This window comes from Apteryx rowi, unplaced genomic scaffold (genome assembly GCF_003343035.1).
Source record: "Apteryx rowi isolate R43461 unplaced genomic scaffold, aptRow1 scaffold_231, whole genome shotgun sequence".
NCBI classification, from domain to species: Eukaryota; Metazoa; Chordata; class Aves; order Apterygiformes; family Apterygidae; genus Apteryx; species Apteryx rowi.
This window is the reverse complement of record NW_020448653.1, coordinates 1095678-1115221: the sequence shown is the minus strand read 5'-3', so window position 1 is coordinate 1115221 and position 19544 is coordinate 1095678. Positions and strand designations below refer to the sequence as shown.

At 39.2% G+C, this 19544-nt stretch overlaps 2 protein-coding genes across 2 annotated transcripts in view; both read right to left on the bottom strand.

Moving 5' to 3' along the window:
* Nucleotides 1-4793, bottom strand: part of GAD2 (glutamate decarboxylase 2) — a 42842-nt gene extending 38049 nt beyond the window's left edge. The window contains exon 1 of the mRNA XM_026065756.1: nt 4757-4793. The gene's annotated coding sequence lies outside the window, so the exon portion shown is untranslated. The remainder of the gene's footprint in view (nt 1-4756) is intronic.
* MYO3A (myosin IIIA) overlaps nt 2099-19544 on the bottom strand; it is a 126181-nt gene continuing 108735 nt past the window's right edge. Inside the window, exons 32-35 of the mRNA XM_026065754.1 lie at nt 10328-10437; nt 7720-7760; nt 4212-4352; nt 2099-2213 (exon numbers count right to left, since the gene is read on the bottom strand). Coding sequence (XP_025921539.1) covers nt 2099-2213; nt 4212-4352; nt 7720-7760; nt 10328-10437 — 407 coding nt within the window. The remainder of the gene's footprint in view (nt 2214-4211; nt 4353-7719; nt 7761-10327; nt 10438-19544) is intronic.

Here is a 19544-nt window from a genome sequence, read left to right as displayed (position 1 = left end):
GGGCGGCCGGGGGGCGGGCGGCCTCCGGCCCGTCGCTTCCCGCGGCTCCGCGCCCCCCTTCTCCTCGCACGGCCCCGGCAGCGCCGCGGCCCGGCCGCCCTGCTTCCAGCAAGGCAGAGCCTGGTGCCGCTCCGCAGCAGCGGGCCTCGGAGACGCGGCTGGCAGAGGAGAAAAACAAGAACCCCTCTCCCCCTCCTCCCCCCTCGTCGTTTTCGAAGGCCACCGAGCTTCCCCCTTCCACCGAGCTGGTTCCCGAGGGCTGCGGGCGCACATAGCCCGTCCCTGCCAGTCTGCCTCTCCTCCTGCACCGGAGAGAAAGCTCAAGCCCCAGCCCTGGCAGAGAGAGGCCAGGCTGCCCCAGGCCAGGTTTTGGCCGTGCAGAGAGCACCGGTCACCCACTGCTCCTCCCGCCAGACCCTGGGGCTCCCAGGCCCGGTTCACCTCTCTACCGTGAACAGACACCCACCAAGGCTACTAGGGCTGTTGCCTCACTGCAACATCTTGATGTTTATCAACACTGCCCTGGTCGTGGGAAAGCAAAGGAAAACCAGCTCAGGGATTTCTTTGTGTGAAATAACGGGTCTGATGCAGTTTCCAGATCACATCGGCATGAAAGAAATGTAGAAGCTAACTCAAGCCTTCCACGTCAAGAGGCTGCTGTGAGCTCCTCTCCGCCTTGCTCACTCATGCCTCAGCCCACAGTATTTCATCAGTTCTGGGTGTAATTCAGGCTCAGCCAACCATATCACTGCCTTGTGCATTTTTATTTCTTTTGCCATTTTAATAATACATGAGAAAGCAACTTTAAAACAACTTTCAAAATTTAAACAGTTTATCACAACTTTTATATTGCAGCAAATTTTAATCTGGTTTGCAACCTTATAACTAGTTACACATCAGGAAGCAACGGTTACATGTCTCTGGGGAAAGGTCCAAATGTCAGGGGGGGGACACAAAAAAACAGTCCCCTTGACTTACTGCTGCTGCCAGTCATAACATTTAGGGAAACAAAGCAAGGGAACAGGATCAGGCCTTTATACAGGCTTGATGAAATTTGCCTTCTCTTGTTTTGCAGCTGTGAACATGCAATTATGAATCCTAAAAGGAAATGCACCAATTATCTGTTTGGTTTCCGTGAAATAAGGTTTTCTGAATTAAGAGTTGGGGGAAATTTTGAACACAGTGGCTATTACCTTTGTTTCCACTTAATTTCTAGTGGAACTAATTAAGAATGATCATTACATTGAGGCAGCAATCGACCACAGAGTGTTTTCCCAGTCCTTTCTTGGCATCCCAGAGATTACGATTCCTAAAAATCTAACACAAAGGAGAACAAAGCAAACATGATTTAGAAGTTCATTATTTAATCACAAAGCTTGGGGCAGAAGAGAGGATGGGATATACTTCCTATACATGGACGTCCCCAACATAAAGATTATACACACATTATTGACCTTTAAAACTGCCTATTAGCTTTATGGTAAAGTCAATAAAGAAATAAACTGCTATAATATGCTATCCAATTAATCATGTACTTTTGTTTTGATTAAAGGGACACTTGCCACATACAGCTTATCCCCAAATTTAGGCATTGTAAACCTGAAATGAACAGAAATTCCCCCATGGAATTCTTATACTTTTTTTTCCTGTGAAACACTTTTTTAGAAATAATAACCAAGGTTTTCTGAAGGTGTATATGGGAATTTGAAAGCTTAACTAGGAAACTGTAAACTGAATGATCTATTTTAATTGATTAGGACTAACAAAATGTAAAAAGGAAAGAAATATGCACTGAGGAAAGTAAAGTATATTTAAGCTGCTTCATGTTTAATAATTTTAAGATGTAGCAGTGATATCAGAAAGAAACCTGGATTTTTATATTAGGGATTTTTTAAGTATCTGATTTGTGATTGACAGTGTCCCTTTGCAATGGTGTTGGGCTGTAAACTGCAATAGTTCATATTCACATGAACACACACGTTGTAAACTTGAAACACTGGAGATTAAAAAAAAAGGAAGCATGTGGTATAAAATCATAAAAAAGATTATGCTAATAAAAGCCAAATGGCAGCAGCAACAGCAGCAGCAGCAGCAGCAGCTAGAACTGCTGGATAAGGCGCCGGCGCTGTGAGGTCTTCCGCAGCAGTTTTCTGTAGTCATAGGGATTATCTTYGGTTTTACTCTCTTCCAGAGGGTTTTCTGCAACCTTTGACCTAGGGATTAAGCACAGAGGTGCTTTAGAAATTAAAGTCAAAATATTTACCTTGGCAAACCCTACTAATTGACTGCTTAACCTCCACCCTCAGCAAAATAAAAAATAAAAAGAAAAAATATCAACTGACTTTCCTAGGCCTCTGCTGCATAACGCAGGCACCTCAGAACAAACACATTATACTAAGAATAGATGAACATTGAAGAACAACTTGTTCTAAGAAGGGGACATAATAAAAGGACATAATAACAATATTGAGAACATGTACAGGTGCTTTGCAGTAGTTTTTGCCTGATGGTTATACTGGACTGGACAGATTTTCAATTGGTGTAAATTTGCTTGGTTTATTTTTAATCTGCTTGTTGAACTCAGTGCAAATGCTCATCTGATCTTATTTTTTTCAGATGGAAAGTTGCATTTTGGAAGCAAACTCTGACAGGCTGGAATCACAGAATCACAGAATGGTTGAGGATGGAAAGGACCTCTGGAAATCATCTAGTCCAACCCCCCTGCCCAAGCAGGGTAAATGGTGGGTAAATGTCAGGAATGGTGACCTGACACCAGGTATTTTTGTGGAGTAAGATTAAAAATAAAACTTAGCTACTTGGAGACAGTGTATTACTCTGAAGTAACTACAGAAATACGTAGCGTTCTACACTGGAGGTATGCACCACCACCAGTGAACTGCCAAAAAAACAAATTCGAGGCTTAATTTCTCTAGATCCAGGAGGCTGTATACACACAAAAATTTCCTATTGAAGAGCTGGTGATCTGCAGAAAATGTTTATTACTTAAATTTATGACAGAGATAGAGAGACCTCAGAGGTAATAGTGTAAATTCAGAGTTACATGGATTTTTTTCACTTTGGCTATTCAGGATGTAATCAGAGCTGCACATGGTGTAAAGCAAGAACTTCCTTTCAGTGAGCTCAGTGGCAAAATTCTCATTCATCTGAACCAGGCCTCATATTTTGCAGCTTCCTAGTGAAACAGTGAAAGATTTGATGTACTCAACATATCTAGAAATGTAACATTTTCCAAGGGATATAAACTGTAAGGTAGCTCCCTGATATTGTTGTTATTGCTAATTCCATTCCATTTCATTCCATTCCATTCCAATCTAATTCCACAACACCTTTCTAAAACTAATTTAGATGCTACTTGAAAAATGCCAAAAGGTAAAATAAAGTAACAGGCACAAAATGTTTTACAAACAGTTTCTCTGTTATTTTGGATATGTTTTTAAAATTCAGCAATCCTCCCAGACTTAAAGTGTTTTCCTTATGCCTTTTACTTAGATATTTTCCAAGTGTGTGTGTGTGTGTGTGTGTGTGTGTGTGTGTGTGTAATGCATGCCCGCACACTAGCAAGACCCAGAAGACGATTTCCTTCGCCCAGCAGAGGTCAGCCTCTATGAAGCGTATGTGGGGAGAAGGCAGGCACAGCAAGCCTTCCCTTTCGGGTGCTTCTCCTGCCTGTCCGCTTTGGTGGCATCAGCTGCTGACTATCCGTACCTGTGCTGCTACAGGGCAGCAGGAAAAGGAGGAAGTCAAGCAGCTGTCTCAGCTGCAAAAAGCAGGCAAAAAGTTCAACACCCACCCACCCTATTTAAAGCCTGAGCCAGAAACAGAAGTTTTAGATTTTGCTTTCATTTATCTCCATTTTAGATGAGATATTTACAGCAGGAAGTCTGTCCCTCTTATCTGGAGCTTGGGAAGCCAAAGCCTGGCAGGCAGGCTGAACCCCAATCATAGTATCATTTGTCCCTGCTACGTGGAGATGGGAAATTTTCAGTTATACAGTTTTCAAATCAATTTTGCAAGATTCCATGATTAGAAAAAAAAGATAGATTTATATCTAATTTGAAAGTGCATCTTTATTTTGTGTGAATGTGTACAAAGATATATATATATAATATATATACATACACACACACACAGTTTTCTAAAGTAGGATATACAACATTTATTTTTTCCTATTATTATTTTGTATGACTTACCATTCAGTAGCTCTTAAAGTTGTAGTCCTGCGTTCAGCTGGTTGTCTCTTCTTTTTTGTGGCAGAACTGCTGTCCTTTGAGGTGGAATCAATAGATGAAAATTCTTGGTAATAGACATCTAAATCTAGCACTTTGCCCAGACTGTCAATAAATAAGTATATTAAGTTAACAATTCCACTTTTCAACATTATATTCAACATTCAAAAATAAGATAACCAAATACCATTATTAGTTGTGTTTGTGAGTTGAAGGTCTATGGAAAATAATACATAAAAACAAGAAATCAGTCTCTGGAATGTTACTGCTGTACAATGCAGATGTTGAGATTTTTGAAATGCTAAATACTGGCTGATCCCACCAGCAAATATTGTGCAGTAGTATTTTATAAAATCTAGTCTGATGCCTGGGTATGCAAGGATTATATCTGGCTTTGTAACATGGGTGTCACTGTGCATCTCTCTCTCTCTCTCTCTCTCTCTCTCTCTCTCTCTATATATATAAAAATCAAGGTAGTATTGGGACTTCAAGGTCAGACACTACCAGGCCACTTTCCGCAATGTCATTTTCAGTGATATATTTCTGACTGTGCTAGTAATTTCATTATAAGAATTGTTCTTCAAAGGATTTATGTTTTAATCACAAAAACATGTTTTAGACTGTGATTTAGTTGTCAAGTTTTTCAGCTCATTCAACAAATTAAAATTCAAGCATTTAGGCATATTGGCATACTTATGACACTCCCTAGAGGACCTTAGAAACCAAATTCATCATGGAGATCGACAAGACATAAGAAAATAATAATCACCTATATATTTAACTCTTTAAGGTCTTTATAGGTGAAAAGGCAGGAAACATGCAGAACTGAATTTTTCAGATAATTTGCAAATATGATACAGAGATTTTAATCTCAATTACACTGATTTATATATCTTAATAGTGAAATAATAGTGACTGTACCCTGTTAACCATCTGAGAGGTTCTGTAGCCTCTGGCATGCAAAATTAGCTGTTGGCCTCCAAATAAACAGGGCATATTATTCAGAACTTTTCTTGCAGATTCAGCAGAAGGATTAAGGACAGGACTTTGAGAGCAATCCCTCTATGCCCAAAGTGAGTATAAGACAGGGAAGAGTTTGCTGTGCTGTTTATACTGAATCTAACATTTGTAGAGTTTTCTGTTTCTGAAATTGTCTGCTTATCCTATCCTCTTTAGCAAGACTAACAGACAACTCAGTTTAGATAAATAAAAAAATATGCTAATTACATGGAAACTGCTTAGAAACTGAAAGAAACCTGAGTTGGAATGGCCTTGTTGCACTGTGCTCTAGGTGACCCTGCTTGAGCAGGGGGGTTGGACTAGATGATCTCCAGAGGTCCCTTCTAACCAATCTGCAATTCTGTGTTCTGGAATAAGCAGGGACATAGCATAGCTTGTGCGATGCACCACAGCTGGTATTTCAATGAAGCAGCCATATCAGAGGGCCATGAAATATGCCCAGGAAATGTGCCCAGGACAGCAAAGCTTTGCAACTGACACAGGCCTCAAGATGTTGCTAATTACAAATAACAGTAGCAAGAGTACTTACTGGGAAGCTGAGCGTGCAAGAGAATGCACTATACTATATTATTGTTCAACTTATTCATCAGTGACCTGGGTGAAGGGACAGAGTGCACCCTCAGCAAGTTTGCTGCTGATACTAAACTGGGAGGAGTAGCTGATACATCAGAAGGCTGTGCTGCCATTCAGAGAGACCTGGACAGGCTGGAGAGGTGGGCAGAGAGGAACCTCATGAAGTTCAACAAAGGCAAGTGCAGGGTCCTGCATCTGGGAAGGAATAACTCCATGCACCAGGACAGGTTGGGAGCTGACCTGCTGGAAGGCAGCTCTGCTGAGAAGCACCTGGGAGTGCTGGTGGACACCAAGTTAAGCATGAGGCAGCAATGTGCCCTTGTGGCCAAGAAGACCAATGGTATCCTGGGGTGCATCAGGAAGAGTGTTGCCAGCAGGTCGAGGGAGGTGATCCTCCCCCTCTACTCAGCCCTGGTGAGGCCACATCTGGAGTACTGCGTCCAGTTCTGGGCTCCCCAGTACAAGAGAGACATGGAGCTACTGGAGTGAGTTCTGCAAAGGGCTACTAGGATGATGAAGGGACTGGAGCATCTCTCCTATGAAGAAAGGCTGAAAGAGCTGGGCTGGTTCAGCCTAGRGAAGAGAAGGCTAAGGGGGGATCTTATCAACGTAAGTATCTGAAGGGTGTAGAGAGGATGGGGCCAGACTCTTCTCAGTGGTGCCCAGCAATAGGATGAGAGGCAATGGGCACAAACTGAAACATGGGAAGTTCTGTCTGAACACGAGGAAAAACTTCTTCACTGTGAGGGTGACAGAGCACTGGAACAGGTTGCCCAGAGAGGTTGTGGAGTCTCCTTCTCTGGAGATATTCAAAAGCTGCCTGGACGCAATTCTGTGCAACATGCTCTAGGTGACCCTGCTTGAGCAGGGGGGTTGGACTAGATGATCTCCAGAGGTCCCTTCCAACCTCAACCATTTTGTGATTCTGTGATACTCATGCATCCTATTTTGTCTCACAGAGTGGGATTAATTTTATCTACCTTAGATGTTCATGAGGCAGACATATACAGCTGAACTGGTTTGTTTGGATTTGCCATTATACTCAGAGGAGAGGCATTTTTATGATATAATTCATCTGACCTATTTTAGATATCTCTTTTAGGAAGAGATAAATCATTTTCCTAAAGATGTCTATTTTTTGTCCTGTGACTACAAGAAGAGAGTCCACAGCAACTAGTTCATATATTGATGTCAATGATGCAGATGTCTGTATTTTGTCAGATGAGAACTATCCAGTGTCATAGGTACAAAAAATAAGTAATCCCAACACCCAGTTTTAAAAGGCTAGGGGAAGAATAGTCTCCTAAAAGCAAACTGAAAAAAAAGTTCAGAATTCATCTCTCACATTGGTACAAACCAGAAATAAGTCCACTGATTTCTGCTTCTGTGTTACACTGTGAAAAAAAAGACTTCTGGTTGAAATTTCAAAGGCTACTTTTTTTCCCCCAGTTATTAATTATATTACTGATTACATATTTATGATGTATTTTTAAATAGCCAAATATTTTAAGGAGATAATTTTAACATTCTTTGTATTTTTGCTAACTAAAAAGAAGTGGTTGCTCATTTGCTTTGACTGGAAATTTAAGCACCTACAATTATTTTCTGTATCAGAACTGTCTTTGAGGTGGACCTTATCTTAACTTATTATTGTGCTTGTGTTGCCATGGTAAAGGACCAGTAAAACTGAATGACTGAATTCTGTAATGGATTTTTGTTTTTTAAAATTGTATATTGTAACTTTGTCCATGATGCCCTTCATGTGAATCACCAAATTACTACACTTTTTTTTTAATGCTTTATTTTCCAAATTGAAATACAGCTAAGAGCTATTTCTAGAGTACCAAAATGAAAATAGTGAGATAATGAAAAAAATTACCTGTCTTTCCTTGGTTTCCGTTTTTCATCTTGTATTGATTTCTAAGAAAATATTAAGTAATTTTTAAAATGCTGAAATGTACATTTTTGCAAAGGTACAATTCATCAATATGTTAGGTATGAGAGTTTCATATTTTTTTGTTAAACAAAAGTATACAGAACATAGTTTGCTGAACAGCAGAATAAGTGCCCAGGCAAAATCTCTTTTCAGAATCTTTGTGAATATGAATGTCACTGAGAATGTGATTAGCATCGTTACTCCCAAATTTTAGTTGCCATATTGTGAAAAAAGTAAAATTAATTGTGATCAGAACTGAAAAGCAGATATAAAAACTTCAAATATCTATCGTTGTTTTAATAAAGTTGAAAACACTGTCTCACTGAGGCAGATTTCTTTGATGCCATGACAATTTACTTGAATACAGGGAATGCAGTGGGAAAAGGCATTATCCTGTTCAATGCAGCATTGTCACAGGCTTTAGTAGAATAAAATGGACAAAGCCTCCATTTATAAAGTAGTGTAGTAGGTGGCAAAAGTACCATTAGGACACAAGGTATTCAAAGATGCAGAAGAGAGTGATTCATAGGGAATGTGAATAATTTCTTATCTATAGTAGATTTCTGCCTTTACAGAGAAAAAATATTATGCTGCAGCATCTAAAGCATGACACTTCAAAAGTAATATTTTTAAGTGCAGAGAGTCTTAATTATGTTTGTTGCAAACCAGTGAAAACTTATTAGAATTAATGAATTGCACCACTTTAAAGTCACTGTAACAAGAGAATCGGGAATCCTGATGGACAGACAATTCAATATCCAGGCAAATGCACAAGACATCATATAATTTCAAAGTGACAGGCTGATTTAAAGAAGTAAACCCAAGAATAAACTTTTAATGCCTTGTATGAACAAAGGGCTACTGTCAGACTTCATTTATACCTGTGTACCACTTTACTTCATTTGATGTGCAAGGAGGTAAGTGAGAACAGAGGGTATCTAACTAATATCTGTAACAAGATGTGAGAGAAATACCTATTTTTGCATAGGGGTACCATAAGGCAAAGCAAATTTTGCAAAAAATATACTCATATTGCACGCCTTAACTTTCAGGTAATCAGCTTGATAATCATCTGTGAATAGCTGCATCTCACCATGATATTTATTAAAGCAGAAATGCATGGGAAAGCTGACTAGCCCTAGCTATCTCAGGGTAGAGCTCAGCGACTTGCCTGAGGCAAGAATTTAGGATCTGGGAGGACCCCTTTCCCCATTTAAGGTTCAGTTTATTAGAAGCTTTTGCTGAACCTTCCCCTTACTAGTGAACTTAGTGTAAGGAAGACAGGCTTCTCTTTTTCAATCCTTCTGCAAAACACAACTAACTGGAAGTGATATTGATGAATATCTTGAAAAATGACTTGTAAAAATTTGTTAAAAAATTCCCCAATATTACTGCAGTTTTTGTTTGTACTGATGTGATGGATGTTTTCTGATAAGGAGTTGGCCACATAGCAACTTTGCTTTCATAAAATACTATGTTTCTGACTGTAAAATCTCTGCTTTATAAATATTCATTTACTTTAGAGTTACTTCCCAGAAATTTGCTAATGCAGAATTCAGTGTCATGCATTTCATTTCAGCCCTTAATCTCACCAATCTTGTTTTCCCAAAACAAAGCTTACTCTTATACTCCAATTTCTTTTTAAGAATATAATTTCTTTTTCAGAATATCATTGTTCCAAAGCTGTGTTATTTCAAAGCCACGATAAGAAAATACAGCCGTGTTAGTCTTTTTTGGTATGCCAGACACAACTCTCCCTAAAGGCCCTGGTGACACCTTCTGTTGAAAGGAGAAGCAATTGCTACGGTTAGTTTATTAGCTGGGCTCTCACCGGCTGTTAAAATAGGTCACTAAGATACATGCACCTCGAGCAAATGAGTTTAATTGCTTTTTTTGCTGGAACCACCTTCTGAGCTGCTTTTACATTGTCTCTCTTTCTGCTTACTTTCTTGCTTTTTTTTATACTTAAGGGCACTGAAGTCAAGAGTGGAAAGCAGACCTTGGTATCTGAACTTGGACCAAGGGCTATATATAGAGATACTCAAATCCATTAGTCTCCTGAGCTGTTTGTATTTGCCAGTTCCCTCATAATCACAATCTGACACATTTGGTAAAGGAAGTTACAGCATGCATACTAATACAGCCCATTTTAATATTTGCTCTCTCTGCAAGATCAAGCACTAATTTAGATACTCAAAATAGCTCTCTGAACAAACCTGTTTTTCTCCAATGACTTTACAAAGAATCTAGGGAGACTGAGCACTTAATTTAGGTGTTGAAAATGCAAATGCTGCTTATGCATATAATGAATGTATATACGTTATATTACAAAGGTAAAAACTGGCCTGACCTGGAGCCCCAATCAAGGTAACTTTGAACCTTAATTGTTTGAAATGTAGTTTTGAACTTGAATTTTGTGGCCTGCCTCCTTTCAGCAGGGCCCAACTTTTATGCTGTATTAGAAAGGAATATAGGAAATCGGGCAATTAGAAGGAGAGTTTAGGTGGGATTTATCTGGCAGTTTTAACCCACAAAAGCTTGCCAAACTTACATGTATTAGAGTGTAGTAGGAGGAATCTTCTGGATTATTTAATGTCTTGGGCTTCCGTGGCCTCCTTGGGGGTCTCTGCTTTRGGCGAGAGTCCTCTACTTTGGATGCAGCTGTAAAAAAGCAGACAATAACAATGCTTATTTCTTCACAGAATAGGAGGCTTTTACAAAAACAAACAGGAGAGAGTTTCACCACAGAGAGCAAAAAATCCATTTAGTCACTTACAGTACTTACAGATAACGCAAGAAAGCAACTGCTTTGGACATTTCCATGACCAGACTGGAAAGGAGAATGGGTTTATTCATTTGAGCTCCAACCACCCCATGGATGCATACCATGTAATGAATGTCACGCTGGAGGAGCCCAGCAGTCTGCTTGGCCCACGCGTCTCCTTCTGAGAGCGGCTAATGCTGGACATTCAGAGAAGTGCTCTGGAGGGTAACGGCTATTGGAAGGCTACTTTCTTATAACACGGTGATGATATTTTTTCAGACTCTCAAGTCAACTGTTAACGTACTGAATGTGGGAACTAGCATTTAGTTCTCGTTCCTCCCTGATTGGGAACTTGATCCTCTACACTATCATGGGGTAGATTTTCCCCAAGGTCTCCTGCTGAGGTTGTTCTATTTCAAGCAAAATTATGTACCATTGGGCAAGACAGCGTTACAATGTCCATAGGCTCCAGGGCAATCTAGTCTAGTGCCCTCAACTTCCAGTCTTTACTCCTACGAAAACTTTCTCCAAACACATAAAAATAAATAAACTAAGAGCAACCACAAAATTAATCCTGACATTAGGATGTAGGCGCAGAGGAACCCTTTGTGAATCATCACATTTTCACATGGGGAGGCCAAAAATCCATATACCTCATTCTTCGAGACCATGAAAAGGTCTCTGGGGGACTAAGGGACCACGAATGTACAGAGTGGTGAGCATGGTCTCTTGACATTCAGCTTCAGCTATAGAAAATAGGGGGCTGTGGCAATTCCTTCATGATGAAGGAAGAGGGAGTTGCAGGGCAGCAGAACGCCTATGACACAAGGGACATGTACAGGGTGATGAAGGAAATCACAGCACAAGGTCTAGGTATGGTGAGCTGTGCATCATGATACATTTTCATAATCCAGTGAGGTTTTAGATTGTCCTTGTCGTATCACGGAAGTATTTAGATGAGATTCCACCAGAGAAGCCATTTCCTTACTCAAAAATGAATACAGTATGAGAGTGGAATAAAGATCTAGCTCTCAACGAATTACTGAAGTGCGTTTTGCTGATCTACTCCTCCTTCACAAGAAACGACTTTGACTCCATAACCCAGATGTGCTAACTACATGTGATTGTGTCTCAGATGGAAACTGTATTTTGTTCTATAATGGCCACCAGAAACTCTTTTACACTATAAAAATAAAAACTCTCCCATGTACATCAGACATCTTTTTAATTAAGGAGGTAGCACAATCATTTAAAATGAGAAACGATCAGTAATACATCAGTGTTGACTCCTGCAAAATTAGCTGTGTAAGTTTTTTGTTATGTGTGATAAATAAAGGCTTGTAAAGGTCATGGATATACAGGGGAGACTGAATGAATAATGTTAATTTAAACTGTAGTTGGATAATGATTACATTTATTGTTTTAGTTTCTTATCTCAAATGCAGACTACTTCTCATGTAATGAATGAACAAGTACCTTTTAACATTTTGCACTTAAGAGAACAATGGTATTGTTTTAAGCCAGGGTACAGATAATTCACGTTAAACAATGAATTTAGATGCAATAAAGTCATTTCATCAACCTGTATTAAATATAAATTATATTCTTTCATTTGAATAGGTATATCAGGCCTGACTGTGCTCTTATGTATGTGGGCTGTTGTTACCCTGCTGCATTTCAAATAGGCCACCTGGAGTTATCTGAGTTTCCATTTGTGACAGAGGAGAGGCAAGCCTTTCCTATTTTATTTTTAAACACAACAGGAGCCTAAATTGGAAACAATAGCTTAAAATGGTGTCAATTCAGTGATTCAGTGTAATTAAATAGATACACTAACCCCCTGCCTGTAGGACATTTTCAAAAATTATGTCAAAGATCACAACAACTGCATGAAAATCTGGAAAAAGAAAATGAAACCAAATTGAGGGCACTAAGAAACACCTAAGGAAAAGGCTCTCATAATACCTAGAGACTTTTTATTGTCCCCTATGAATTCATCATGATGTATGCTGTTATGTTATTTAATTCATCACTGTCAAGCACATAAAGCATTCTCATATTCTAGATTTCAGTTATTCCAACTGAAATTAGCTGTATACTTCTTGCATATGTGCTCTGCAATGAGACTCCTCTTATATTCAAAAAAAATCATTTTGACAATGACAAGGGTTTCAGAAAAAAACCTGCTTTTTAACTGGCCTCATGCCTTTTACATATGCATGAGCTATGCAAAAGAACTGAGGGGACAGAAATACTATGTGGGGTCAGCCATCCTTCTAAGCTTGGACCTGCTATTTCTTTTTAAAATAGCACAGAGGGCTTAAAATGGAATTCTGAATTTCTTCTTCAAATTACACAGTATGTAATCAGTAGTTTTACACCACTGATGGATTAGTTTTCTTTATTTCACCAGAAAGTGAGCTTGCGATTTTCTTCTGCTCTTGAATTTGTGTGTTCATTGTTACTGAAATACAACTGATGTGGTAGATATTTGTGGTATTGGATATCTCACTGCAMAAAGAAAGATTTGCTTCTTGATTAGGTGCTGATACTTCCAGAAATCATTTACTTAGTAGGTTTAAAGGTGGAAAGCAAATTTGATACCTGCACCTGATAAATGGCAAGTTTGATGTGCTTGTTTTCCAGGTGGCCCATACCTTTCTGCAGTAGGCAATGAAGCAGAAAGCAGGAGTAAAATCATTCACCTATTAACAGGCCAATTATGTTGCTTCTATAGTCCATTACAAAGAAGTTTTCTTTTGAAGCCCAGTCTCTCCATAGTAAATTATCTTATAGCCTATTTTTGCCTAAGGCCTCAGGTATCTGTAGAAGATGGTGCTTTATATTTAAAAGGAAAAGTGGTGTTTYTTTATCTAACAAACATTTAAATACATATGCTACAATGATTAAAAAAAAACCAACACTCACTGCAGAAGCTGTCAAAGCACTTATGAAATGTTACGCTGGCACTATTATCTCTACCCTAGCAAGGTAAATGAGATGCACAAAGCACGACACACTGAGGCTTGCTTAAGGTTTTGCCACAGTTAGTCATTAACATAGCCAAGGAGCTGGACCACAGCACTGCGCTGAGCCTCCCAGCTCTGCTGTCAGCCCATGCGCTTTGGTTATATCCAGCTGAATGGGTGCTGCTGGCACTGTACACTCACCTGCCTAAGAAGCAATGCATAGAAAATGAGGAGAAATTAGAAACAAGAACATTTGATACTATACAGACACTCCTTTTTTTAAAGTTTTACAAATAGGAAGAGGGGCTGAACAAGTTGAAAGGGAGAAAGATTTGGCTCAAACTGCAAGTGCACACAGTCAATACAAAGAGGCTTTGCTCCAGTGACCTAGATGTTTTTCTTTTGAGCCTTACTAACAGTGTATGTCAACCATGCTGCAATCCATGCCCAGGAAGTTACACCTCTCTGCTGTCCAGACCTGAAGCATCCTGTCAAAACATACATTTGAGCAAGTAATGATGGAAAGTTTAATATAAGTGAGCTAATTTTCTAAGAGAATGAACTAATTAAAGGGTCAGCTAAGGCATATGAACAGTATGGCTGCCAGGTAACATCAAAGAAGGTTTAACATGTCTAAGGAAAATGGTATCACATAACAAAAATCGAAATAGGGTCTATTCAAACCTTAGGTCTGAGCTAGTGTTGCCACTGCAGCTTGCTACTCAGTGTAGCCTTCCCAGCTAAGAATATACCTAGAGTGCTAAGTACATTCTGTAGCCTGGCTTAAAACTCTTGCTGCTACAGCTGCTTTGCTAGGGAGGATTAAGTGAGTTACTCCCTCTTCCCCTGTGGGGACTACCACATGGAGTCCACACTTTTCTACACCATGCAATGCCCTTTGGGGCTGCACAGTCCCTCCTTTCAGGCTAGGTCTATCCACTCTCATTATACCCCTATCAGTATCTCAGTTCACTAAGTTCACCACCTGAAATATTCCTACATAAGCTGCACACACATTTGAACTGTACAGCGTTTAATTACAAGTTATTACTACTTTCTTATTCAGTCCTCACTGAAAACTCCAAATACATTAAAAAAATGAAAAGGAATGAAAAACAAATGAGAAAAGGGAAAATGAACTTTAGAACTGGCTCATTTACAGTTAATGTGTGTGTGCTGAACATCATCACAGAAACTTTAAAGAAACTGTGGAGAGCTTGTGCTCATTTTTTTTGAAAGTCAAGTATGAGCAAGGAAAGCTTGAATAAAGATGAGTCCGTATCAACAGCCCTTTAAGTCGAATGGTGTCTGCACATTCTGACGTATGGTGATAAACTGGGAAGACAACAATCTACATCAGTCAACATTCATGGATACTAATGTAAATTAATCTATGACTTGCAGAAGATTTTATACTGAAAACTAGAGAAAGAGTGTGGTTACAGCTGTGATAAGTATCTAAGTGATGAAAGGCCTGTATTTATTAGACCACCTGGAGAAACAGATAAACCCATCTTCAGGTCACTTAAATGAAACGYTACTGGTTTGATTCAGCAATGTTCCACATGTTCTGGGGACAGGAAGTATAAGGCCAGTCTCAGAATAAAGCAGGAAGAAAAACAACAGTGAGACCAATGAATGTATGGGATTTGTAGGGGAAGCTTGGAAGTGATCAGGAAAATGAAATATAGTAACTGGAATTCCAGGACTTGATAATGAGGAGTTAACTGCTACTCTTACTTACAAAATATATGCACACCTTTTTACTAAGCTAATTGTACATAGTGTGAGGATGTAATTAGTCAAGTACTGGATAATCACCAAAGTGGGATTTGGAAATTACTGTTGATGGGTGTAAGGGTTTAGCAATCTGTAAAGACCAGAGGGATTATTCTGGTACAGATCTAGACTTAAGAACTGTGGGACTGAGAACTTTCCAGCTGCATCCAGGAGGAGTTGACAATGTTCAATCTCTCATGCCTAGGTATTGCCAGCCCCACTGAGTGAAGCCCAGCACACTTTCAGTCTCTGGCTGACACCAATACTCTCAGTCTGAGAGCCTGGTGACCTGGGATGATTGCTATTTAGGAGAGGATGTTTAAGGAAAACAGCTGTACTTACTTCAGCAACATCCCAACTGTTACACTCTGCCATGGATCTAACCAGTTCCCAAAAGAGACCTTCTACATGCTGGCTGCCACAGTGCCCAAAGGGCCACCCCCATAGCTGAGAAGGACCAGCCAGCAGAAGCACTTGATTACACTGCTTTCCTCCAGTCCTGCTTCTCAAYGCTCCCTGCCTGGCTATTCATGCGCAAAGAGGAAAATGCTGCTCTGCTCACCCAGTGCTACATGAAGCTCCCCTTTCCTTGCAAAGGCTGCCCAAGAAACCTGAACAAACAGTGCTGCAGCAGCCTACAGCAGGAGGAATCCGGGATGCCAGCCTTGCCTGTCTCACGGCTTTGTGCATCTGACGAGGTCCTGCTGCGCCGGAGTTCCCCTCACTGTGTGAATTCCTTTCTAAATATAGCAGATTCTTTCCCAGAGATTTCTAACTTGAACTGCCATTGAGTACTTACACAATGGGCACCATCATTCATCTGGAAAAAACAATTTGCTTCCATAATGATCAAATTCTCCTCCCTTCAGATTTTGACCTCAAAAATTAGACAGTGGCCATTTGTGCATCATTTCTAACGTTACAGTAACCCAAGCCTCACTAGCAGTCCAAAGGTGCAGTCCCAGAAAGCATTATGTTTAGCTGGATGTATTTAGAAGGAAATATAGCCTACTTAGCAATTTACAATCATCAACAAACCACAGGGAATATTATTTATTCCAGAAACCTTGTGCAGCTTGTTTCATGCATTTTTAGAAATACAATAAAATTCCCTTACAAACAACCTAAAAACCTCATGAATTTAAAATTCTTTTAGCCTTTTTACTCATATGTTCTTTAAGCTGCAAGTTTTGCATTTTTATTAAAATGAACATTTTTTGAAGATTTGAATATCTGTCACAGGATGCCACCAAGCTGCCCCATAGTCCCTCCCCTTTTGAGGGTAGCAATAAAATAAAATATTTTATCAGAGGAACTGCTAAGCTCTCAAACTGAACAATGGCCCACAGAGGAAGGCAGACAAGCATTCCTGTCTGCCATACAGCTGTAAAATGCATTCACATGTTACAGCTGTAAAATGACATATAAAATTACTGAAATTGAGGAAAACATGTAAATAAATGTAAACCACAGAGTAATTAGATATAGGTAAATAGATATAGATATAGGTAAACACAATGTGATCTAAAGAACACCTAAAGCTCAACGATCACTGCCTTCAAAAGGGTAGGACAGCAAAGGTAGCCCTAGAGGAAAACCTGCAGTAAAAGCATATCCTTCTGTAAATGTGTGTGTGTATATAACTTGTACTGTAACACAAAATGTAGGAAAGACAGCAGGAAGGCTCTTCTCTGCTCAATAATCAGTATGGCACTCACCATGTCTACCTGGTTCACTTCACCATGATAGCCTATAGTACATTATCTTAATTCTTTCTTTTATGTAGTTATCTGTAATCTTACTATATTGCATCCAGGAGGAAAATAAGAAATCCAGAATTTTGATAACTGATGAAGTTTTGTAGACAGTACAACCTAAATGAACACAGCCATGTTTTTACTTACCTATTCTGTACATCTATCTAGATAATGTTTGCAATAATAAACGTCTGCTTAAGTTGAGACAATGGAGCTTTGTGATTGAGTTCTGTAATGCTTAGGCTCCAGCTGGCTCACAGGCAAGCTTGGGTATTAGTACAGCATCTTCTCTTACTTCAATATCCTGTTCAGTGATCATAGCTGGAGAGAAAATTGTTTTGCTGTTGTGTGAATTATGTCTGAATGTAGAAAAAGCGTTCACATTCCACACCAGGAAAGGTCCTTCAACAGACTGGCTAGCACTTATAAATACAGCTGTGTGGGATGTGAGAAATCAAGGCTCAGGTCACTGCTGCCATCCCTCCATATTCAAGGTGAGTGGCTGAGCTGGCCATCCACTGGTAAACTCAATCTGGGTTGCAGCAAGTGAAATTTCCCACTATGGCCAGGAAGGATAACAGAACTTAGTAATGTCTGACTAGAACCCAGCGGGCCTTCTTTCTCACTTTTTTAAAGTTCAATGTCTGGCAAAAAAATCACCTTCATTACATTTCTCATGACCAGTCTCACAAGTTTTTTGAGGTACCTGGGTGAACAACAGAATACCAGCAGGTACAGCAAACAGAAACTAGAGCCACCCAATTCAGACCAGCTGTGCAAGAAGGGGCAAGGAACTGGACCCAGCCCAAAGGAGAATAGTGCTGATGGCATCAAGTGAAAGATGGCTACAAAAAGGATTGGGAATAACAGTTCTAATAAAAATGGGATGAGAATGGGTTTTTGAGTGGTTTTACTTATTGGAGCAGAGGATTAAGTAAGTTACTAGTTGGGTAACAGTAAATAGGCTAGAAAGATTAGTTTGGTCTGAGATAAACTGGGCCAACTGATTTCATGCTTTAAAATATTTAGCTTGCATTGTTTTAATGGCACATTTATCTGTTTGTAGTTAATTCAGTTACAACTTCCTGCTCAAACAGCACACACTCTTCCATTTTAAATGCATTCACCTTTGGAAAGGGTAATTCTTTTCAAACTCTGCACTCGCCTAGTCTGTAGGCCAGCTTGCAGCAATTTAATAAAAATCAAAGCATGGGTCCATCACATTTATTTTATGTTTATGAATACGAGCATTCAGGGCTCTTATAAAACATTCAGGAAGCATAAAAAAAAGATTAAAGTTATTATGATTACTATTGCTGACATTTTTTGCAAAGGGCAATTAATTGTACTTTAGTCAAAATAAAAAGCACTCCCTTTGTACACCTGTAAATTAAAAAGAAAGTGTTTTTTTGTGATTCGCCAGAATTTTCAAACAGATCATACCTGGTGCACAAAAGAGCTAAGTGCTGTCATGTCAACACACATTTGTCTGAAAAGAACATAAAGAAAATAAATCCTCCTTTTGTAAAGGCCTCACAACATTAGCTTGTAAAAGTCGTACTTCCTTCTATTCATTAAAATGAGGATGAAGTCCTGGCCTCTATGCAACTCAACAACTGTTTCACTGTTCTCTTAAAAACCATTTTAACTTGGTTCAAAGAAATGTCTGACATTCTTCATGTCCATGTTCAAAATGATACAATGCAAAACTTTCACGCATCTTACCATTGGAAAAATGCTGCATTATGACACCATTGAGGTGTAAAGTAGTGGGACATTCTCAAAGATAATGGGAAGTTAAGTGGCTGACTGGCAACCACTTTAAGTAGGCTTGCATGGACAGATGGCAGGTTCTGGAATCCTTTTGCCTCCTGTAGAGCTACTTAAATTTGCAGCAGTGTAAAGAGTAGATGTTCCATTTTGTATATAATATTAACATACACAAATGAACCAGGCAAAAATGTATCAGTAAGTAATGAGAACTTTAACTGGTAATATAGAAATTTTTGTATTTTCTTTCCCTCTATCTACCTTTCTTATCTAGCCTCTGTAGGATAATGTATAAGAACCAAGAGTTATTTTCCAAATAATGCATTTTTAAATTCCTCAGGTTTATCTTGTCAAAAGTTAGTAAGATTTAACATAGAACTCAGTACAAACCTGTTAATGACAAACACAAATATTTCTGTGTCTAGAATGAAACATGGAACAGTGTTTTTCCATTTCACATTTGTTTTCTCTTGTAGACTTTGGTTTTGGAAACGGGTTAAACTACATAGATTATCTAAGAGCAACCAGTTTACACTTAGAGGTTTGGATTTTGCTAAGACTAAGCCCTCATTTTAGCAGCTTGGCCATTTGAAAAGACTGCAAAGTGGGGGTGATGTACTTTAGGATCTCTTCTATGTAGCCATGGGAATAGAAAGAAGTTTTAGGACACATGACAACCAAATCTACAATGTTATAATGAAAAAAGTGCAATTAGCTCTGGGCAGCGAG